Source organism: Schistocerca serialis, chromosome 1 (genome assembly GCF_023864345.2).
Source record: "Schistocerca serialis cubense isolate TAMUIC-IGC-003099 chromosome 1, iqSchSeri2.2, whole genome shotgun sequence".
NCBI lineage: Eukaryota > Metazoa > Arthropoda > Insecta > Orthoptera > Acrididae > Schistocerca > Schistocerca serialis.
In genome coordinates this window covers 1,174,600,397-1,174,620,472 of record NC_064638.1, presented here as the reverse complement: position 1 = coordinate 1,174,620,472, position 20,076 = coordinate 1,174,600,397, and the positions used below count along the sequence as shown (strand labels likewise).

The 20,076-nt window shown below is 41.6% G+C and overlaps 1 protein-coding gene across 1 annotated transcript in view; it reads left to right on the top strand.

The window, feature by feature from the left end:
• Positions 1–11,448, top strand: part of LOC126456323 (trypsin delta-like) — a 44,796-nt gene extending 33,348 nt beyond the window's left edge. The window contains exon 6 of the mRNA XM_050092076.1: positions 11,299–11,448. Within this exon, the coding sequence (XP_049948033.1) occupies positions 11,299–11,448 (150 nt within the window). The remainder of the gene's footprint in view (positions 1–11,298) is intronic.
• The last annotated feature ends 8,628 nt before the right edge of the window (positions 11,449–20,076 follow it).

Genomic DNA, 20,076 nt, shown 5'->3' with positions numbered 1-20,076 from the left:
GGGTTAATTCGTCAAACTCCCAATCCGATTGGAGGGCGCTGTTCATGATGCACCAAATATTCCCAGTTTGGACGATATCCGGCAACCTTTCTGGACAAGATAGGGTTTGGCAAGCAGGAAGACAAACAGTAGAAACTCTTGCCGTGTGCTGACGGGCACTACCTTGGTGAAATGTAAGCCCAGGACGGCTAGCCATGAAGGGCAACAAAACGGGGATTAAACTATCGTAGATATACCGTTATGCCGTAAGGGCGCCGCTGATGACAAACAAAGGGGTCCTGCTGTGAAAAGAAATGGCACCCCAGACCAATACTCCTGGCTGCCGGGCCGTATGGCCGGCGACAGTCAGGTTGGTGTTCGACCGCTACCTGGGTCGTCTCTAGAGACGTCTTCACTGGTCATTGGGGCTCAGTTCGAAGCGCGACATGACACTGAAGACAATTCTACTCCAGTCAATGAGATTCCAGGCCGAAGACGTATTTGGAGACGCCAGAGAGAGTGGTAGGACACCAACGTGACAGTAGCCCTCCATATGACCCCACAACCATGGGTGATGGTCTGAGATGACATTTCTTTTGATAAATGGGCACCTTTGGTTGTCATCTGTGGGACCTTTACAGCACAGCAGTATATCGACGATATTCCAGGTCCCGTTTTGTTGCCCTTTATGACAAGGTATCTTGGGCTTACATTTCAGCAAGGTAATACCCACTCACACACAGTGAGAGTTTCTAATTCCCGTCTTCGTGTTAGCCAAACTCTTCCTTGGCCAGCAAGATCGCCGCCCTCTTCCCAAACGAGTACGTTTGGAGCATTATGGGCAGGGCCCTCCAACCAGCTCGGAATTTTGACGATATAATCACAAGAAAAAAAGTTTTGCATCATCTCGGTTCCGAGAGTTTCGGAACCTGTACAGAAAATTGGAATAGAGACTAACATAAACATCATTCCCGCCCTTTTTATTGCTCGTGAAAACCACACATTGCATGTTGTACCACCATACAGCGAGACCTTCAGAGGTGGTGGTCCAGATTTCTGTACACACCGGTACGTCTAATAACCAGTAGCAAGTCATCTTGCACAGATGCTTGCCTGTTTTCGTCGTGGCATACTATCCACTAGCTCATCAAGGCACTGTTGGTCCAGATTGTCCCACTCCTCAACTGCGATTCGGCGTAAATCCCTCAGACTGGTTGGTGGGTCACGTCGTCCATAAATAGCCCTTTTCAATATATCCCAGGCATGTTCGATAGGGTTCATGTCTGGAGAACATGCTGGCCACTCTAGTCGAGCGATGTCACTATCGTGAAGGAAGTTATTCACAAGATGTGCACGATGAGGGAGCGAATTGTCGTCGATGAAGACGAATGCCCCGCCAGTATGCTGCCGATATGGTTGCACTATCGGCTGGACGATGGCATTCACGTATTGTACAGCCGTTACGGTGCCTTCCATGACCATTAGCGGTGTACGTTGGCCCCACGTAATGCCACCCCAAAACATCAGGGAACCTCCACCTTACTGCACTCACTGGACAGTATGTCTAAGGTGTTCAGTCTGACTGGGTTGCCTGCAAACAAGTCCCCGACGATTGTCTGGTTGAAGGAATATGCGACACTCATCGGTGAAGAGAATGTGATGCCAATCCTGAGCCCATCCTGAGCCAATCCTGGGCCCATCTGTACCACGCTGCATGGTGTCGTGGTTGCAAAGATGGACTTCGCCATGGACGTCGCGAGTGAAGTTGCGCATCTTGTAGCCTATTGTGCAGAGTTTTAGTTGTAACACGACGTCCTGTGGCAGCACGAAAAGCATTATTCAATATGGTGGCGTTGCTGTCAGGGTTCCCCCGAGCCATAATGCGTAGGTAGCGTCATCTTCTGCAGTAGTAGCCCTTGTGCGGCCTGAGCGAGGCATGTCTTCGACAGTCCCTGTCTTTCTGTATCTCTTCCATATCCGAACAACATCACTTTGGTTCATTCTGAGACGCCTAGAAACTTCCCTTGTTGAGAGCTCTTCCTGACACAAAGTAAGAATGCGGTCACAGTTGAACTGCTGTATTGACCTTCTAGGTATGGTTGAACTAAGGACAACACGTGCCATGTATCTCCTTCCTGGTGGAATGACTGGTACTGATCGGCTGTCGGACCCCCTCCGTCTAATAGACGCTGCTCATGCAGGGTTGTTCACATCTTTGGGGGGGGGGGGGGGGGTTTAGTGACGTCTCTGAACAGTCAAAGGACTGTCCCTGTGATACAATATCCACAGTCAACGTCTATCTTCAGGAGTTCTGGGAACTGGGGTGGAGCAAAACTTTTTTTGAAGTGTGTAATTGCGCCAGTTGAATAGAATTTGTCATGATAATTCCCAGGAGGACATCCGACGATTCTATCAGTCAGAGGGGGATAAACACGTTATTGACTTGCTCAATTTGTGAAGCTCTTTCTCTTGAATAAATCAGCCATTTTTTCTGAAATTGTGATCATTTATTTCGCAGCATATGTACATCACATCTACAGATTTCTGTACTCATTCGGATAATTTTTTAGTGTTGCGCCGTTTGTTATTTTTTTCTTGTCTTCGAGTGTATTTAAGTGGTGTTCGACTAAGGAGTACTTGGAAAGAGTTTGGAACCATGTTTACATTATATGAGCCCGCTATACAGGTCGTATAGAGAGGTGTGAAATGTTTCATGGCACAAAAGCGATACGTTCAACACATTTACATATAGGACAGTACTTATTATTCATGACACACAAAAGGTAAATTTATCTACACATTTACACAGAAATTATTCAAAGCGACCACCTCTTGCTTTCATGCTTCCCCTAAGCCTGCGTTCAGTACATTGTTGAAAACTGCTTCCATATTTGGTGAAACTCGTTTGGGATACATTCTCTCTGAACATCGAAACTGGTTATGAGAGTAGAATACACCAAGGGTTTTAAATGGCCACAAAGAGAAGGATCCATTGGGTTCAAAACTGGCAATCGGGCAGGCCATACTATGTGTCCCTTTTCACCAATCAACCTGTTGAGAAACTGATTGTCCAGATACTGGCGAACTACAACTACACTTAGAGTGTGAAGCGGACCATCATAGAAACTACAACCCACTTGAAGATATCCTCTGCGTATACGGACGAAGCTTTAGGTTTCTCCAAGAAATTTATTTCGTTCCAATGGATCAGGGGCTTACAAATGTTCATTGTAGTTTCACTCGTAAATATTGCCATCCGTTTATGTGACAATTTTATTAAATAGCCGCATTTTACGAGTAAATGACAGCAGTTATATTAAAGGTGCTACATAGTATAAAAACGTTAACACATCTATTTCTTAGAAGACGTTATTTCCTTATATAGTACAGAGAACAACGTCACTTGCTTTTTGCTGATTTTCTAGAGCGTTGCAGTAGGACACATGCTGCATGTGCCTAGAGGAAATAAATTTTCATCGGCAACACACATAGAAAGTACGACTTTTGCTGCCGGTCACACAATGTTTCCCTATATTTTTCCATTTGGTGACAGATATGCCATATAACCAACCAAAGTCTGATTTACCCGTCTGCAACATTAGGTCACCATAGAGGTTGTCCTTAGGAACACGTTTTACGTTAACACCCAATGTTTCACGTACAAATAAGTCTCCTTTCGTTGGATTTGAGAAGACTGAAACAGAATTCAAAATACAAAACCTCTCAAAAAATAAATAATTGCCTTGGTTTTGATAATCTTGTTACAGTTCTGAAGTCATTATTTTCCACATTCCCACTTCATCATCACATTTGTTGTCCCGTTCATAAACTTGAAGTCCAACACACCGAGGGTCGTCCACAAAGTACGTTCCGTTTCTATTTCTATCCGCGGCAGCGCTACAATCGCAGTTACGAGCATGCGTGGCAGTTACTCTGACTCAAGGAGAAGACATGCACGCCATTTTCAGATCGCTGCAGCCGACGTGCGCTTTGTAGTGCTTCTTTATAATGTCAGCCATAATAGAAAATGCCGCCGCTTGTGAAATCAGATCTGTGTTCGTTTTCTAAATACAAAGAAACTTAAACCAAAGGAAATTCATCGGCAAATCTGCGAGGTTTACAGACAAAATGCTACGAGTGATTCAATGGTTAGAAGATGGATCAGACTGTTCAATGAAGGACGTGATCAAGTGCTCGATGAAGAACGAAGTGGACGCCCGTCTGAAGTTACTGATGAACTGATTCACACAATTGAAGAGAAGATTAAGCAGAAACTTAAGTTTACACTTAGTGCCTTTGCTATTTAAAATCTGTCCTTGGTGGTCAACATTTCAACGGTGATGACGAGCTGAAAGAACATGTTACCACATTGTTGAATACACAGGCGGCAACCTTCTATGAAGAAGGTATACAAAAACTTGTGCCATGCTATGAAAAGTGCCTACACAATTTCGGAAGCTATGTAGAAAAGTAGTTTAACAGTTGTAGATTTTTGTACAATAAATATTTTTTCTGTATCTGTACACGTTTGTTTTATGTAACCAAACGGAACATACTTTGTGGACGACCCTAGTATATATCCATTAACCAACGCATTGTTCAAACTGTGAATCATCTCTTGGTTGGTTTTTGTGGCGTACACTGCTTCAGAGAGCTTCTATCTTTGAAAGTCATCGTGCTCTAACAGACCGCGAGGAATTGAGCGGACCACCAAAAGCTTTAGCTAATAGGTCTAGGTTTTGCGTTTGAGTGAGTCTCAAACGCAATCACTCTGATAATTTTGGAGTGGTCTCTCTCTTCAGTCGAATTCCTCTACCTGATTCGTTGTAGTTAACTGAGCTGGGTTTGATGTTGAATTAACTAATCTATTTCGGCATGTGTTGACCTTCACCTTCTTTTTAATTAACGGCCACTTCTATAAACAGACAGATGGAATTGCGATGGGAAGCCCTTTGTCAGCTATTAGTGACGAGTCGTTTGTGGAAGTTTCCGAGGAACTTGCCTTGTAATCGGTGCCATTGAAACATGCGCGCTCTTTAGAGATACAGACGATAGTTTCGTTGTTTGACCTGACAACATAGATAATTTATACAGCTTTTTAGAATATCTGAATTCAATCCACCCGAATATTCGCTTCTAGATGGAGATGGAAAGGGACGGTTGCCTTTCCTTCCTTGACGTATTGGTGAGGAGGAAACGTGATTGTATATTGGGACATGCCCTTTTTAGGAGGCCTCAGACTGTATCTTCAGCCCTAGAATGTCACTGACTGGAGTAGAATTGTCTTCGGTGATGAGTCCCGCTTGGAACTGAGTCCCGATGACCAGGGAAGACTTGTCTGGAGACGCCCCGGACGGCGGTGGGATACAAACCTGAGTGTCGCCCCCCATACGGACCGACAACCGTCACTGGGTGCCATTCCTCTCCGCAGCAGGAGCCCTTGGGTTGTCATCCGCGGCGCCGTCCCAGCATATCGCTACGTTTTCGACATTCTGCACCCCGTTTTGTTGACCTTCATGGCAAGCCATCCTGGACTTACGTTTCAGCAAGGTAATGCCCTCCCGCACACGGGGATAGTTTCTACTGCTTGCCCTCGTGCTTGCCCTCCTCAACTGAGCGCTCCAACCATCCCGGTAATTTGACGATCTAATGCGCGAATTGGGCAGAACTCGACACGATATTTCTTAAGAGGACATCCATCAAGTCTGTCACTCAATGTAAGTCCAAATGACAGCTTGCATAAGAGCCAGAGATGGACCAAAGCGTTATTGACTTGCTCAATTTGTAAAGCTTTTCCTCTTCAATAGGTCATCCAATTTTTCTGAAATTGTAATCATTTGTTTGTCTGTATTTGTATGTCACATCGTGCCATTGGGTAATTCCTTCGTTGTGCATCTTTTTTTCCCATTCGGTAATTCCTTCGTTCTGCATTTTTTTTTCTCATCTGCTCTGTTTATCAGACATTCTGATGACGGCTGTCGCCGAAACGCGTTAAGGGTGTATATTTTTGAAAATTAAAAATACAAATACCGAACAAGACGGACAATTATACCGAGAAGCAAAAACATTCAAGTAAACGCGGGTGCACAAACGAGCTGTTTGCGAGACAAATGATAGTATACAGTTCTTCCCGATCCATAGCGTGTCTGTTACAGAAACCGTAGATAATACTTCGAAATAAAAACTGTCTAGGTTGCAGGGTACACAACACTTTCATTCACGCATTTCGCCCTTCTTGTGGATCATAAGAAAGCTTTAATATGCACAGATATGACGAACGCAAATTTTGCTGTGTACTGAAATTTTCTCACGATGACAAGAAGGGCGAAAAGCGTCAGTAAAAGTATTGTTTACCGTGCTACCACAACATTTTTTTCTTTGGGAACTGGTAATTTGTGGGTACTAGCCGCCACCGACTTCAGTCTGAAATATTATCTTACAAATGTACTTGGAATATAGCCTTTTCGATTAAGTCTCCATTAAAGGGGGCAAAAAATTTCACCCGTGGCCCATGGTTGGGGAATGTGGTACATGTATGATCGTCTCGCTGATGATGTAAGACGACATGTATCATGGCAATATGGAGCGGGGTGTAAAAACTTTGAATGCTTGGTGCTCCGAAGCTTTCAGATGTTTTTCAGCTTCTATGCACCATGAGCTGCACTAGAAATGTTTTATTTGCCATTCTGGTTTTCTGACATCTGATACAGAGGATCAAACTATTGTATGTGCATCGATTTCTATAAAATGATAACTGTACACATATAGGAGTACTAAAAATTTAGTTACATTTTGCACCTCATAGCAATGACATGCTTGTCAGTTGATACGGCAGGATCGGAAATACGTCCTGCAACGTAGTAAACAGTTTCTCATGTATGTTACTGCTGTCAAATTTTAGGCAGTGCCAATTCTTGATAATGTTTGACGTAACTGTCAGATAGAGTAAATATGGAACTGACAGGTCAAGGAGTCTACGTTACGTGTCTTTTGTTATATCCAAGATCGTATCTATATATATCTGAGACATACATTCATATAATTATGTAAATTCCAATTTTTGACAATTGGAATGTGAAATCGGAATATGCAAAACGTAGAAGACTGCAAAATAAGCCAACGTATCACGTCAAATTAGACAATTTTACATGCAGAACATAGACTCCAAACGAAAATTATTCGGTTGAAACACTGTTGAAATTTTGAATATACATCTAACTCGGTAGCTCGGTTCGTTCATTAAGTATTTTGTCTGGTTGTTTTTTATATGGGTGTATATTTCAATTTCTTCTATAATCTTTCATATTCTGCCTTTTTCTACTCTGTGGAGAATGGTGATGTTTTTCTTAATGTCATCAGCAAAATTCTTGTACTCTCATAATCGAGCACTGAATGCTGAAGGACTGGCTTCACTAACATTAGTATGTTCTCGTTTTGCAGTTTCTCCCTGTTTGCGCAACATAAAATTTATCATATTCGCTACATGTTACTTTATACAGCCTTGAATGTTATATATTTGGCTCTTATCGATATTGCGAATAAGAACTGATCTTCTATTGTTCTCTGTCCTGAATCCGATTTGCGGTTTTGTTCTTCGAAGCAAATGATTTATTTACTCGGAAACGTGACTCCAAGATGTTAAGGTTATAAACTTATCTTCTCTTACTTGCTTGCTCATTTCTGATCTGATTTCTACTTTTAATACGTTCTTTCTGTATGTGTAATAAGTTTTGGGTCATAACCATTTTGAGATGGTTCCCTCTCCAGTGTATGATGTAATTCATCATTAATACTCGCCTTGTTTAAACGGTATTTGATTAACCTCGCAATCTCTGAGAGGAAATATGTCTCTTTATTGGAACATGGATGGCAAGAAATTCTCCAGAATATGTTGAAAAGGTAGGTATCTCCTTCTCTTTTGACTGCCACATCCAAGAAGTTAATACTCCCATTGGCTCCATGTTCTGTGATGAAGGTGATGTTACAATGTAACTGATTACATAGTTGGTAGTCTGTATTAGCTTCGTCAAGAGTTATTTTACAGTCATATACTTTTTTTATATTCTGCCTTCAGAAGCCATGTGTCAAAAATTGTATTTCACGTAACTATATGAAAGCATGTCACAGATATATATAAATATAATCTCAGATATAACAAAAGACAGGTAATGTAGACCCCTTGACCTGTCAATTCGATGTTTATTCTATAGGGTAATTCTTGTTTCACAACCGCTCCCTTGAACGTGACTCATTTTGACGTCACGTGCAATATCGACAGCCTCGTGATCGGTTAACGACTTTGTGACAAGAAAGAATATGAATATTATTGCTTCTCGATTCACTCGCAGCAATTTAAGCTGTCCTCTTAGGTTCATACCTAACCACATACTCGGAAATCGATAAATATTTATTTCATGCTTCTTTCTGAGATCACCGGGAGAGCGGTGTGCTGACCAGACGCCCCCCCCTATCCACATCCTCATCTGAGGATGACACGGTGGTCGGATCGTCCCGATGGGCCACTTCCGGCCTGAAGACGGAGTGCTTCTGAGATCAGAATGAAAGTAAATAACATTCAGTACTGCAGATAAAACTTCTGTTACACTCATAAGAAAGTAAGAGAACATTTTAACAACGCTAACATGAATAAAATCGCATGCAACGGGATACGAACCAACAACTTTGTACTCTAGAAACCACGAACTTTTTATTTTATTTTTTTCTGATTCATTTTGTTCGCTATTGTTCGTTGAGAACATCTCATTACACCTGTTCAAGTTCATCGTCGATTCGTTCACTCAGTTTTTTTATTACACAGGGCAGCTAACCCTCTGACCGAACACGCTGAACTACTGTGCCGGCAATTCATTAACCGCGTGACCTTTAGATCCAATCTTGGGTTGTCGTGTTCCATCTTGAAGCCTTTATCGTTGATGGGTTCTTAAATGACATTTAATGGTAATAATGCTGTGTTTGTGATAAATTTTCCGTGCTTCGTTACAGTGAAGCGGCATATTGCCAACTATAAATCATGTGTGTTACCTTCATAATTTGTAAATTATTGACGATAATAACTCACTCCTAAGGGAGCACTCTTATATGAAGGCATTAACTACTGATAAATCATTACGTGATTTTTTATCGTAGCAATACTTATAACAAATCATTCCAAGAATGATGTGTTCTTTGTGAATTTCCGGTACGTGCTCTTGAAATCATGTGACAGGCCCGTATCGAATGCTAACGAAAGTCGATAGCTGATCATACGATCGTCGATATTGGCTGGGACGTCAATATGACGTCACGTTTGCAGGCATTGTTGTGAATCGAAAGTTACCCATTATATATGACAGTTATGTCAAATATTGGCTTGAATTGTCACTGATTAAAATTTGCCAGCAGTTATATACATGACGAATTGTGTACCACGTTATATTGCATATTTCAGATCCACCCCCATTGAATGACAAGCATGTCGTGGCTATAGAAGTGCATAATCTAAGTAGACTATAGAGGGTGTTACAAAAAGGGACAGCAAAACTTTCAGGAAACATTCCTGACACACAAATAAAGAAAAGATGCTATGTGGACATGTGTCCGGAAACGCTTAATTTCCATGCTAGAGATCATTTTAGTTTCTTCCACCTACGCTCAATGGAGCACGTTATCATGATTTCATACGGGATACTCTACCTGTGCTCTAGAACATGTGCCTTTACAAGTACGACTCAACATGTGGTTCATGCACGATGGAGCTCCTGCACATTTCAGTCGAAGTGTTCGTACGCTTCTCAACAACAGATTCGGTGACCGATGGATTGGTAGAGGCGGACCAATTCCATGGCCTCCACGCTCTCCCGACCTCAACCCTCTTGACTTTCATTTATGGGGGCATTTGAAAGCTCTTGTCTACGCAACCCCGGTACCAAATGTAGAGACTCTTCGTGCTCGTATTGTGGACGGCTGTGATACAATACGCCATTCTCCAGGGCTGCATCAGCGCATCAGGGATTCCATGCGACGGAGGGTGGATGCATGTATCCTCGCTAACGGAGGACATTTTGAACATTTCCTGAAACAAAGTGTTTGAAGTCACGCTGGTACGTTCTGTTGCTGTGTGTTTCCATTCCATGATTAATGTGATTTGAAGAGAAGTAATAAAATGAGCTCTAACATGGAAAGTAAGCGTTTCCGGACACATGTCCACATAACATATTTTCTTTCTTTGTGTGTGAGGAATGTTTCCTGAAAGTTTGGCCGTACCTTTTTGTAACACCCTGTATTACTGTCATATATGTACTGTTATTATTTTGTAGGACTCGATTAACATCCCGTTGTTTGTTCCTCTGTATCACATGCTACTGATGATTGGTTAAAGACCCAAAAACCGATTTTGGAAAATAAAACATTTCTATTGCAGCTATGGTGTATAGAAGATCACTTTTAATAAATGGACGAAGACAGACGGCTGTAACAGTGATTGTACTTTAACCTCCAATATCACCTGACCTCAAATCCTGCGGATATTTCTGTGATATGGCTGAAGATTTATAGCAGCGAGTTATAGTCTTGTCAAGACCTGCGAAATAATCCAAGGGCTCTGAGACAGTCTGTAAGTCAGTGCAGAGATAATGCGTTATTGAATCCAAATTCGAGGTTAACACCTGGAGCAGTTCCATAAACAGTTTCATGTGTACAGCTAATTGCAGCTTGTAACGTGGCCATGTAGTATTGGAGTGCTTGATTAGGTAGGACATGGCTGAAGTTGAGTGACCAACTTCGTTGGCTCAAAAATGGTTCAAATGGCTCTGAGCACTATGAGACTTAACGTCTGAGGTCATCAGTCCCTTAGAACTTAGAACTACTTAAACCTAACTAACCTAAGGACATCACACATATCCATGCCCGAGGCAGGATTCGAACCTGCGACCATATCGGTCGCGCGGTTCCAGACTAGCGCCTGGAACCGCTCGGCCACCCCGGCATGCCTAAGTTTGTTGAAAAGTTCACATTTCAAATATATTGATGCTAACTAAGCGAATATTCCATTCTGAAGCCAGTGTCTTCTCGTAACTATATACTCGCTATTACCTTGTAAATGAGACGTTCTGTACACGTGCTTGTTACAACGCTTTTATTTCTGTTAAAATATATGTTAATCTGTGGAATTTTTCGCTGTTAACTATGAGGCGTCATTTAGTTTTATGTCTTGTCTGAGACCTTACACAACTTAGCGTAACAACTAAGAATGTCTTCACTGTATCGAGGTGTTTTGCGTGCTTTACTGTGACAGCGACACGCGTGTTGTTTTGTTTCCAGGGTGACTCCGGCGGCCCGCTGCTGCGCGATGGTGTGATGGTGGAAATCGTGTCGTGGTCGTTCCAGTGCGCCACCCCACCGTACCCCACGGTCTACACCCGCGTCTCCAGTTACTTGGACTGGATCAGGGAGAACGCCGGTTCCTGGTAGGGATGCCAGAATGACTGCACGGGTGAGTACGTGTTTGATTTCTTTATATCCTCATAACAGACAGAGGTTGGACAAAAATATGGGAAGAGGACGAGAAATACATGTTTGAACATGACTGCAGATTCTACACAAGCCAGCATATTGCGCTGTTGTATCTGATCACGACCGGCGCCTGTGCGTTTCTCCAATACGTTGCAAGTGTCTTTCGTCGTCAGATTAGCGTTCTTTGTAGCTGTGAATGTATTATGTCGGACATAAGTGAATTCTAACGTGAGAACTTTGTTGATACTCGTATGGTTGATGCTTTCGTAACCCAGGCAGTTGAAGTGACTGGATATCGAAGACTTGTACCGGCAGAGCGGAGAAGCATCATCCCATAAGTGACAACGCAGACAAAATCGCTTGTTAAGTGACCGTGACGGACGTTCATTGAAGAAGATTGTGGCGAAAAACAAGAGAACGAAGTCACAGCAGAACTTAATGTCGCACTCGCGAATCATGTCAGCACCAAAACGACAGGAATGGACGCACATAATATGGCAATTACGGGGCGAGCAGGTACTGGTTGGTTTGGTGATTTGATTTGTGGGAGAGGACCAGCCAGCGAAGTCATTAGCCCCCTCGGATTGGGGAAGGATGACGAAGGAAAGGCAGCCGTGCCTTTTCAAAGGAATCGTCTCGGTATTTGCCTGAAGCGATTTAGGGAAACCACAGGAAACCTAAATAAGGATGGCCTGACATGGGTTTGAACCGTCGTCCTCCCGAATGAGAGTCCAATGTGTTAACCACTGCGCCACGTCCCTCGGTGAGCAGTAATTGCAAAACAACTCGTCAGAGATGCAAATGCCAGTAGTAAGAAAACGTGGTGCCGAAGCAATAAAATCTGAATTGCAAAGCAATGGAAAACGTTATTTGATCGGAACAAGACTGATCAGTCTTGTTCCACACTGTTTTCAAGTTATGATCAAGTTCACGTCCCAAGAGTGAAAACGGTGGGGGTTCGGTGGCCATTTGGGATCCCACATCGTGGTATTGCTGGGGGCCCATGTGTGTTCTGCACGGTCTCATTACTTCCAACCATTATGTAACCATTTTGACTGGTTAGGTCCACCACATGGTACACTGTTTCTTCTCCAATGGGGATAATGTGTTCAAAGCCAACTGGGCCCGTGGTCACACAGCTCGCATCGCCTCGAGCTACTTTTCTGAAAGCGAGGATGAATTGTCGCATCTCCCTTGAGCACTACAGTCAACAGTTCTAGCTATACTGCACCTTTGTGGTTGAATACGGAGTAAAGGGAGCGTTATCGCTGGGCATGACTACCTGAACTTGATGCTATTTTGCAGGAATAAAAGCATAAGATTCCTCTGGAAACAACACAGCACCTTTATTTACATATTCCGAGACGACTGGAAGGTGTTTAGAATGCCATACACCGTAATAGGCATAGTAATGTGTTCTGTTTCTAGTGTTTCGATATTTCTGTCCACCCCCCCCCCCCCCCCCCCCCCGCTTCCCGCCCTGTACACCTCACCTAATGGTAAGTTTCCGAGGATGATGGATGATTGTATGAGATGACAGCCTATCATCATGCAAGTATGATGTTTCATTGAAATTTGACGTGTCATCTTTAGATTTTACGAAATATTTTTACTGAACCATAAGGCTGTAGTTTTGATTAACGTCATGTAATAGAAATACATGGTTCAGATGGCTCGAAGCACTATGCGACTTAACTTCTGACGTCATCAGTCGCCTAGAACTTAGAACTAGTTAAACCTAACTAACCTAAGGACATCACACACATCCATGCCCGAGGCAGGATTCGAACCTGCGACCGTAGCGGTCGATCGGCTCCAGACTGTAGCGCCTAGAACCGCACGGCCACTCCGGCCGGTCAATAGAAATATATATTTATAGTGTAATGTCAACACATGTTCGACGATGTCTCAGATGAGAGAACTAATTCTTTGATATATCAGTATAAAGTCAATTTATTTCTCGTCAAATTATACTCTTGTGCAATTTATTTACAAAATAGTAAACATATATAACGGCGCTAGCCTGGGCTCAAAAGATCGGTTCATCATTGCATAAACTTAAAATAGATTTATAAGCATTTCTTTCAAAATTTATCTTGCATGATAAAGAATTTATGTAATTTCGTTTACTGACTTGCCACTTTTCAAGTTTTTTTTCTGTATTTCAGGACAGACGGCCATGCGAGTCACAAATGCCAGAATAAAGCAGTCTTCATAATAAACTTTTTGGGGGTAATATTGTACTGAGCGTCGACTAATGTTGTAGCTAATGTGCAGGACTGTCAACGAAGCTATGAAAAATGTTCCGATTTGAATTATTACGTTCATGGTTCTTTTGTAATCAGCAGTCAGTTATACATTCAATATTGAACTTAGTTTTCGTCACGTCTGCGGGACAGTTCGCGCCAGTTATGATCAATAATTAAATGCGATTTCTGAGGTAAACAGAAAATTGTAACAATTATTAATTACACGGTGACCATTAAATGAGATGTTAGCAGTTAATTTATTTGTCCCTACACTGAATGCAATTAGCTGACACTGATATTGCAAGTGCTAGACCAGTTAATTTCCACAAATAATCTGTGGTCGTGTCCTATGCACGAAGATATGACCCACGGCAGTCGTAGTTCACGAATTTGATTCTGTTTTCCTATAGTAAATTACAGCTTTTGGACCAAACATTTAAGTTTTAATGTGTTACAGTTTAGTTTATATATTGTTTACATAGACTTGAGTCAAATATCATCAGCGAGCGCAAAAAGAAGTTATGGAACTCCGTTAAAATATTTCCTTGCCATAACTATTTCTATTCTCTGCAGAAATTCCTCATTGGGGTTTAATTTCGTAGATCATAGTTAATTATGCAAACTTGAAAACTGTAATAATATCTGACACCTTAATAGAAAAGTTTACTTTTGACAGAAGTGTAATTAATTCTCCAATAAAGTAAGACGCACATAAAATATGCAATGGTCTTGCAACTGCTGCGCCCAAAATTGTTAAATTCTACATCACTTATTCTGTGAACTAGCGAGCAGGTTGTTTTCTTATTATCGGGTTGTGTGGCTGTAGGTAAGTGACAGCAGTCAGTCAACAATAATCCATGGTTTCTCCCAAAACTTTTTGACTCTGCTTAAGTATAATCGACTGACTACTCTCATCAACTGACTAAAAAATTTTAAAAAAATTTACGTTGCCACGAATTAATGTGAAAACGTTTTCCACGGAAAGATAAGATGTTCGAGGTCGGACGTAAAAGAAACGAGACCGATGCTGCTAATTTGAGTACTTGGCAGATACCTTAAATTTTTCGGGACTGACTTCAAACCAGGACATATTTGAGTCCACGCAAAGATGTCTGTACAGGAACACAACTGATTTTAATACTGTAGCGGAGTGCGAGAATGCGTCTTCTCGTCTACTGTCACCTTCTGTTGCGGCCTGAGCTTCGGGCAGGCCTTCGCAGCCAGACAGGTGGCTTGCAGGCCAGCCGCCACGTCATTCTCCAGCACAACTTGGCGTTTCCACTGAGGACTACGTGACGAAAGTTCACTTCGTGTCCTGACACACCTGGCCAGAGGGAGAGTATGAAATAACACTCACAACTCATGCGGTAGCACTATTCTTTCGATGTCGTCACCGTGTCAGCCATTGGTCGAATGTACGGCTGAGCTAATCTAGCCTCGTCGAGCAGCGTCACTAACTAGGCGAGGCCACTGGGCTACGAGCAGTCAGCTACCGCTGATGGTTCGGGGAGATAAATTCATCTAAACGGAAGACTGCAGTTCAAGGCTGAAAAACAGTCACGTATTAATACACATCACGAAAAATGGTTCCTCATTAATGTGAAAATTCTCATTTCCTTTGTCATTCCATGTACTTTAGACTCTAATCAAGGTACTGAAAATTACTATTAGTGTTACTTCCTTAAACAATTTTTTTATGTCTGAAATTTCATAGGCGTAAGAAATCCTTACACTGTGTACATCATTCTCTTCCTTCGGGAAAAAAAAATATATTTTCCAAGTAGCTGAATTTTATAAGAAATAGAATTTATGAAACGACTAGAAATTCAGCCCATCTTCGAATCCATCCACTTCGAAATTAAGAGTCCCATGTTTCAGATGGTATCTTGCTCTTCACTCGTATAATGAGCAATTGTTTTGTATCGGAATTCAGTTTTTTTCCTTAAAAAATCAGATTCTAGTTTAATGATGTAACATTGTTTAACAAATTATTCCTTGCATGTCTTTTACACTGTAAATATGCGATCACATTTTTACATCAGTATTATAAGTAATTCTTTTGTACTACATCCCACAATCGTCGATATTTCTACATTAGAGCAAAAAGTCTGTATTCTAGTCATTGCTGGTCCATTGTCATCTGTCTCATGAGCAGTTTTACAGAAAATGTTCTTAAGGTTTTATCTTTATATGTATAGCATTTTGTGGTGATTCTGGTACCAACCTACAGGTAACAGATTAACTTCAGGTCTGATATTTAATAACGCAGTAGTACATTAGGATCTGCTGGAAAAAACACTTAACTGAATTACAGGATCGAAAACGTCAATTGAAATAAAATATTAGTACTTGAAAAATTTTGTGGTAGTCTTACGTATTAAATGAGACATTCAACATGTTACACAGGTATTTTAAAAGGTAAGTAATGTAGAATTGATACATCTTGCTTACTCATCTCATTAATAGTACTATTGGTAGTAAACATCAGACTGTATTGTTTTCTGTTTGGAAAATATCGTCAAGTGATACCAAAGATCAAACGGTCTGACGCCCCATGTAGCTTTAGGAGGTTGCTACAGATGTCAATCCAAGATGCTGTTTTCAGTTTTTTATACGGAATGATCAAACTAGGAAAACGTTTGGCTCCTATGTTGGCGTCAAATTGGCCCATTTGCAATTTCAACCAATAGTGTGGACTACCAACTTTCTGCACTGGCTAAGACACAGTGATACCTCACTTCATCATCTTCGTTGGCATAGTGAAGATGATGAGGTCCCATATTCCGAGAAAAGTAAGGGACGATGCGGGAGACCCGCACCGCCGACTAGGCAAGGTCCTAGTGGAGGTGGTTTGCCATTGCCTTCCTCCGACCGTAATAGGGATGAATGATGATGACGAAGACGACACAACATCCACTCATCTCGAGGCAGGGAAAATCCCTGACGCCGCTGGAAATCGAACCCGGGACCCCGTGTTCGGGAAGTGAGAACGCTATCGCAAGACCACGAGCTACGGACCGTTGGCATAGCGTTAATATAAAATCTCACTGACTTGGTTTCTCCATCATTTTAAAGCCCTCGCTCATTCATAGGCACTTTTGATCTAGATTTTCATCTATTACTGTGTTTTAACAACATTCTGTCTCCATTAACAGAATATTTTTGCTTGGTAGAAAAGGACTGAAACGTAGACAAAAAGCTTTAAGTTTTCTTATCACATGTAGCCTTTACTGCATTACGTACAAAGCACGAACACGTAAAAATCTGCCTTTAGCCGTAAGATTAAGTATTTTATTACATTATACAACACATTTCAGTAAAAATATTATTACCAACCTATGTATTTTAACATTCCAGTAGCTCGAGTTCGTCATTTGAAACGTTTCAATTACGAAAGCCTTGAAAAATATTAATAGTAAAATTCGAAAGACAAGGAAAAGCAAATAAGTAAATTATTACGCAGTTTCCCGAAACACTTCACTTGACGCAATGCCCTCGTTCACATACGGAACCAATAATGTTTGTAGGTATAACTAGTGTACTACACCAACGACTAGATAATGTGCACGACAAGAATTTCGAGAATATTTGAATTGTTAGCCGCCTATAAAAAACTTTACAGGTATTTCTGGAGCAGGTTTAATTGATATTGATGTGCATCCAATTTCTCTGACGTCTTCCTTTATCGAAGTTTATCATCAGTAACATTGATAGCCCTTTGTTACACTCAGTCCTGAAATCTTGTTTTGGCTTTGCTTAACTAGTTGGATAGAACTGACAAAGAGTACTCAAGAAATTTATGAACTTGCAGCAGTAATATACATTTAATCCCTACTACAAAGATGCTACCTTCTTTTGAGCTTTAACGGATCCGTTACCAAGGCCAACTGATTGCATTCATGTGAAAGGTAAATATTCTTATCTATAACCAGCCGCAATTAAATGATTTATTTCTATTTCTTTACAGATTCTCTAGACTGTCACCGTGTGAGATAGGCTGAATGATAAAGACACTAGGACCATCGTTCGGGGTTTGGGCGTGGTTCAAATTCGTATTCATGTGGTCGAGTTTTTGTGGATTTTTCCAAACCATTCCAGCTGATGCCGTGGGGATTCTCTCAAGAATACCGCCATCGTTTTTCTTCACTACTTACTATCAGTATCAACTGACCTCAGTATTTGTTCATTTGCGGCATAAACAGTAGAAACAATAATATCTGTAGCCTAAAAGAGCGACTGTTTCTATTTCTTTGAGAAGAGTAGTATAAGCCTAAAAATATTTATGCTGGTAGATTTAGACAGCAAGAGAACCGATGGGAGCGAGAGAGGTTGCTGAAGTTCGTGGGGTGGTAGGACGCGTACAGTGTCGAGACGAGGAGAACATATCATGTGACGCAGTGGAAATAACAAGTGAAAGTGTAAGAAAAACTGGGTATTTTCTTCACCAACAACTGATTCGTCTTTCGACAATATTTTTTAAAACCATCAAGACGATAAAAGGGAGTGTTTCTGTTTTGTCACAAATGCAGCATGTTAATGACCTGCGCGTGGAGTGCAAGATAGCACTTTCCGAAGGCAAACAGCACCGGTTGTTGACGTGTTTGAGAATGATCCTGTTGAATGGGTGTGGCTTGAATATCAGGTACTTGTGATATTGTGTTACGATAATGATGAGAGGATGGGAACCAAGCTTGTAAGGTGTCAGGCAAATACAACACCTTCCATGAAAACCCTGACATGATAGCAAATCCGGCAGTATGTCACATAGCTCCGAATAAATCCTGACATTAAATTAACCAAAGTAATACGATCAACGATGAAGCAAATGGAATACCACAGACTAACACAAGAACGCCTAAATGCATGTCATATCTTCCCACCGTGAAACAGACGCAGTTCCGAGGGGAGAAACGAGAACAGAAGCCGAGAGCAGAGTCGTGTAAGCTAGAAGGCCCTACGATAAAGAACACCCACATCGCCAGCCAACCCCCAAGAGCAGCCCCCAGCCCATGTTAAAAGATAGAGCCCTCCAGAAGAACAGTTTAGATCTCACGATAACACTAAAAGGGCCACACCAGCTGCAAGTTTTAGCGTGATACTATACGCGTCTCTGTTACGTTGCAAACATTAAAAACATTGCCGCAGGTATAACGTTTCTCATTGGATAGGCAGAATTTTTGTAGGCGGAGCTTAAGGTTAACATTGAGACCCTGATTAGTCAGTTGAATACACAGCCAGATAGCTTTTCTAAAAGCAACTTCGGGAAATTGTAGTAAAGAGAAGTTAGAGAGAGTTGCTTCCAAGACAGCGAGGTGTGTGGAGCTGCATCGCCCGCCGCCCCCTGACGCTGCCTAACCACCTACAAGGTAATGAACGCACGCGGTGCCGCCATAAGGCTTCACTCAGAACTCCAGAAGTCTCATCTGTTACATCCCCCTTTTACGTAAGACTAGTGTCGATCGTCAATTAAACTTCGTGGTATTCACATTTGCTATTAGAAGTTAAAAATCTGAAACGCGATGATTTTTCTGTTATATGATTATTGAGAAGCCACGTCAGCCACTGTAATTTATGACAAGTTCAATAAGTAATTAAAGATAATTGGGGGTCACTGTAGACCATTTTGATAGTTTTATCTTTTATGAAACTTAACTTAAACCTAGATTATAGATGTGATATGGCATAGGTCTTCCTTCGATCCATTATAGAACTTGGAAACCCATTCAGGGAATATTCATTCACATTTTTGTTGAATGCAGTTGGTTTTTATCATCCTGTATTAAAATATTTCCTTTTATCAACAGTGCAATTTATAAACAATGTTTTGTGAGTAGAATAAAAATTCCAATGGTAAACTTAACTACTTTCTCGACGTTATTTTACCAGCTAACTAATAACAGGAAAGCCTTGAACCCCTTCCATTAAATATAGTTAGTATTAAGATTCTTTTACAGGGAGTGCAGTGGAGCTGACGCTGAAATCATTAAGTATTTGATTATATCATCGCTAGTCTCACTGAACTCTACATGTCATGTGTGGTCTGGCGTCTCCTTACCAGCAACAGGTCCCAGGTTCAAACTAGTCAATTCACTAAAAAACACCCTCAGAGTGTCGTTGCGCTAAAGTGGTAGGGAGACATGACTTAGGACAAACAGACACCACGCAGAATGTTAGAAGCTGGGATACTGGCATTGCGAAACGGGCCGATGTTACAGGCGTGACGTACACAAACAATCATACTTAGTTCTAAGTGTCAGGAGTATTCACTACTCGTGCCCTGTTGAATTACATCGCAATAGCGGAAGTAGGTCAGAGCAACTGACAGCACGAGTTCGTA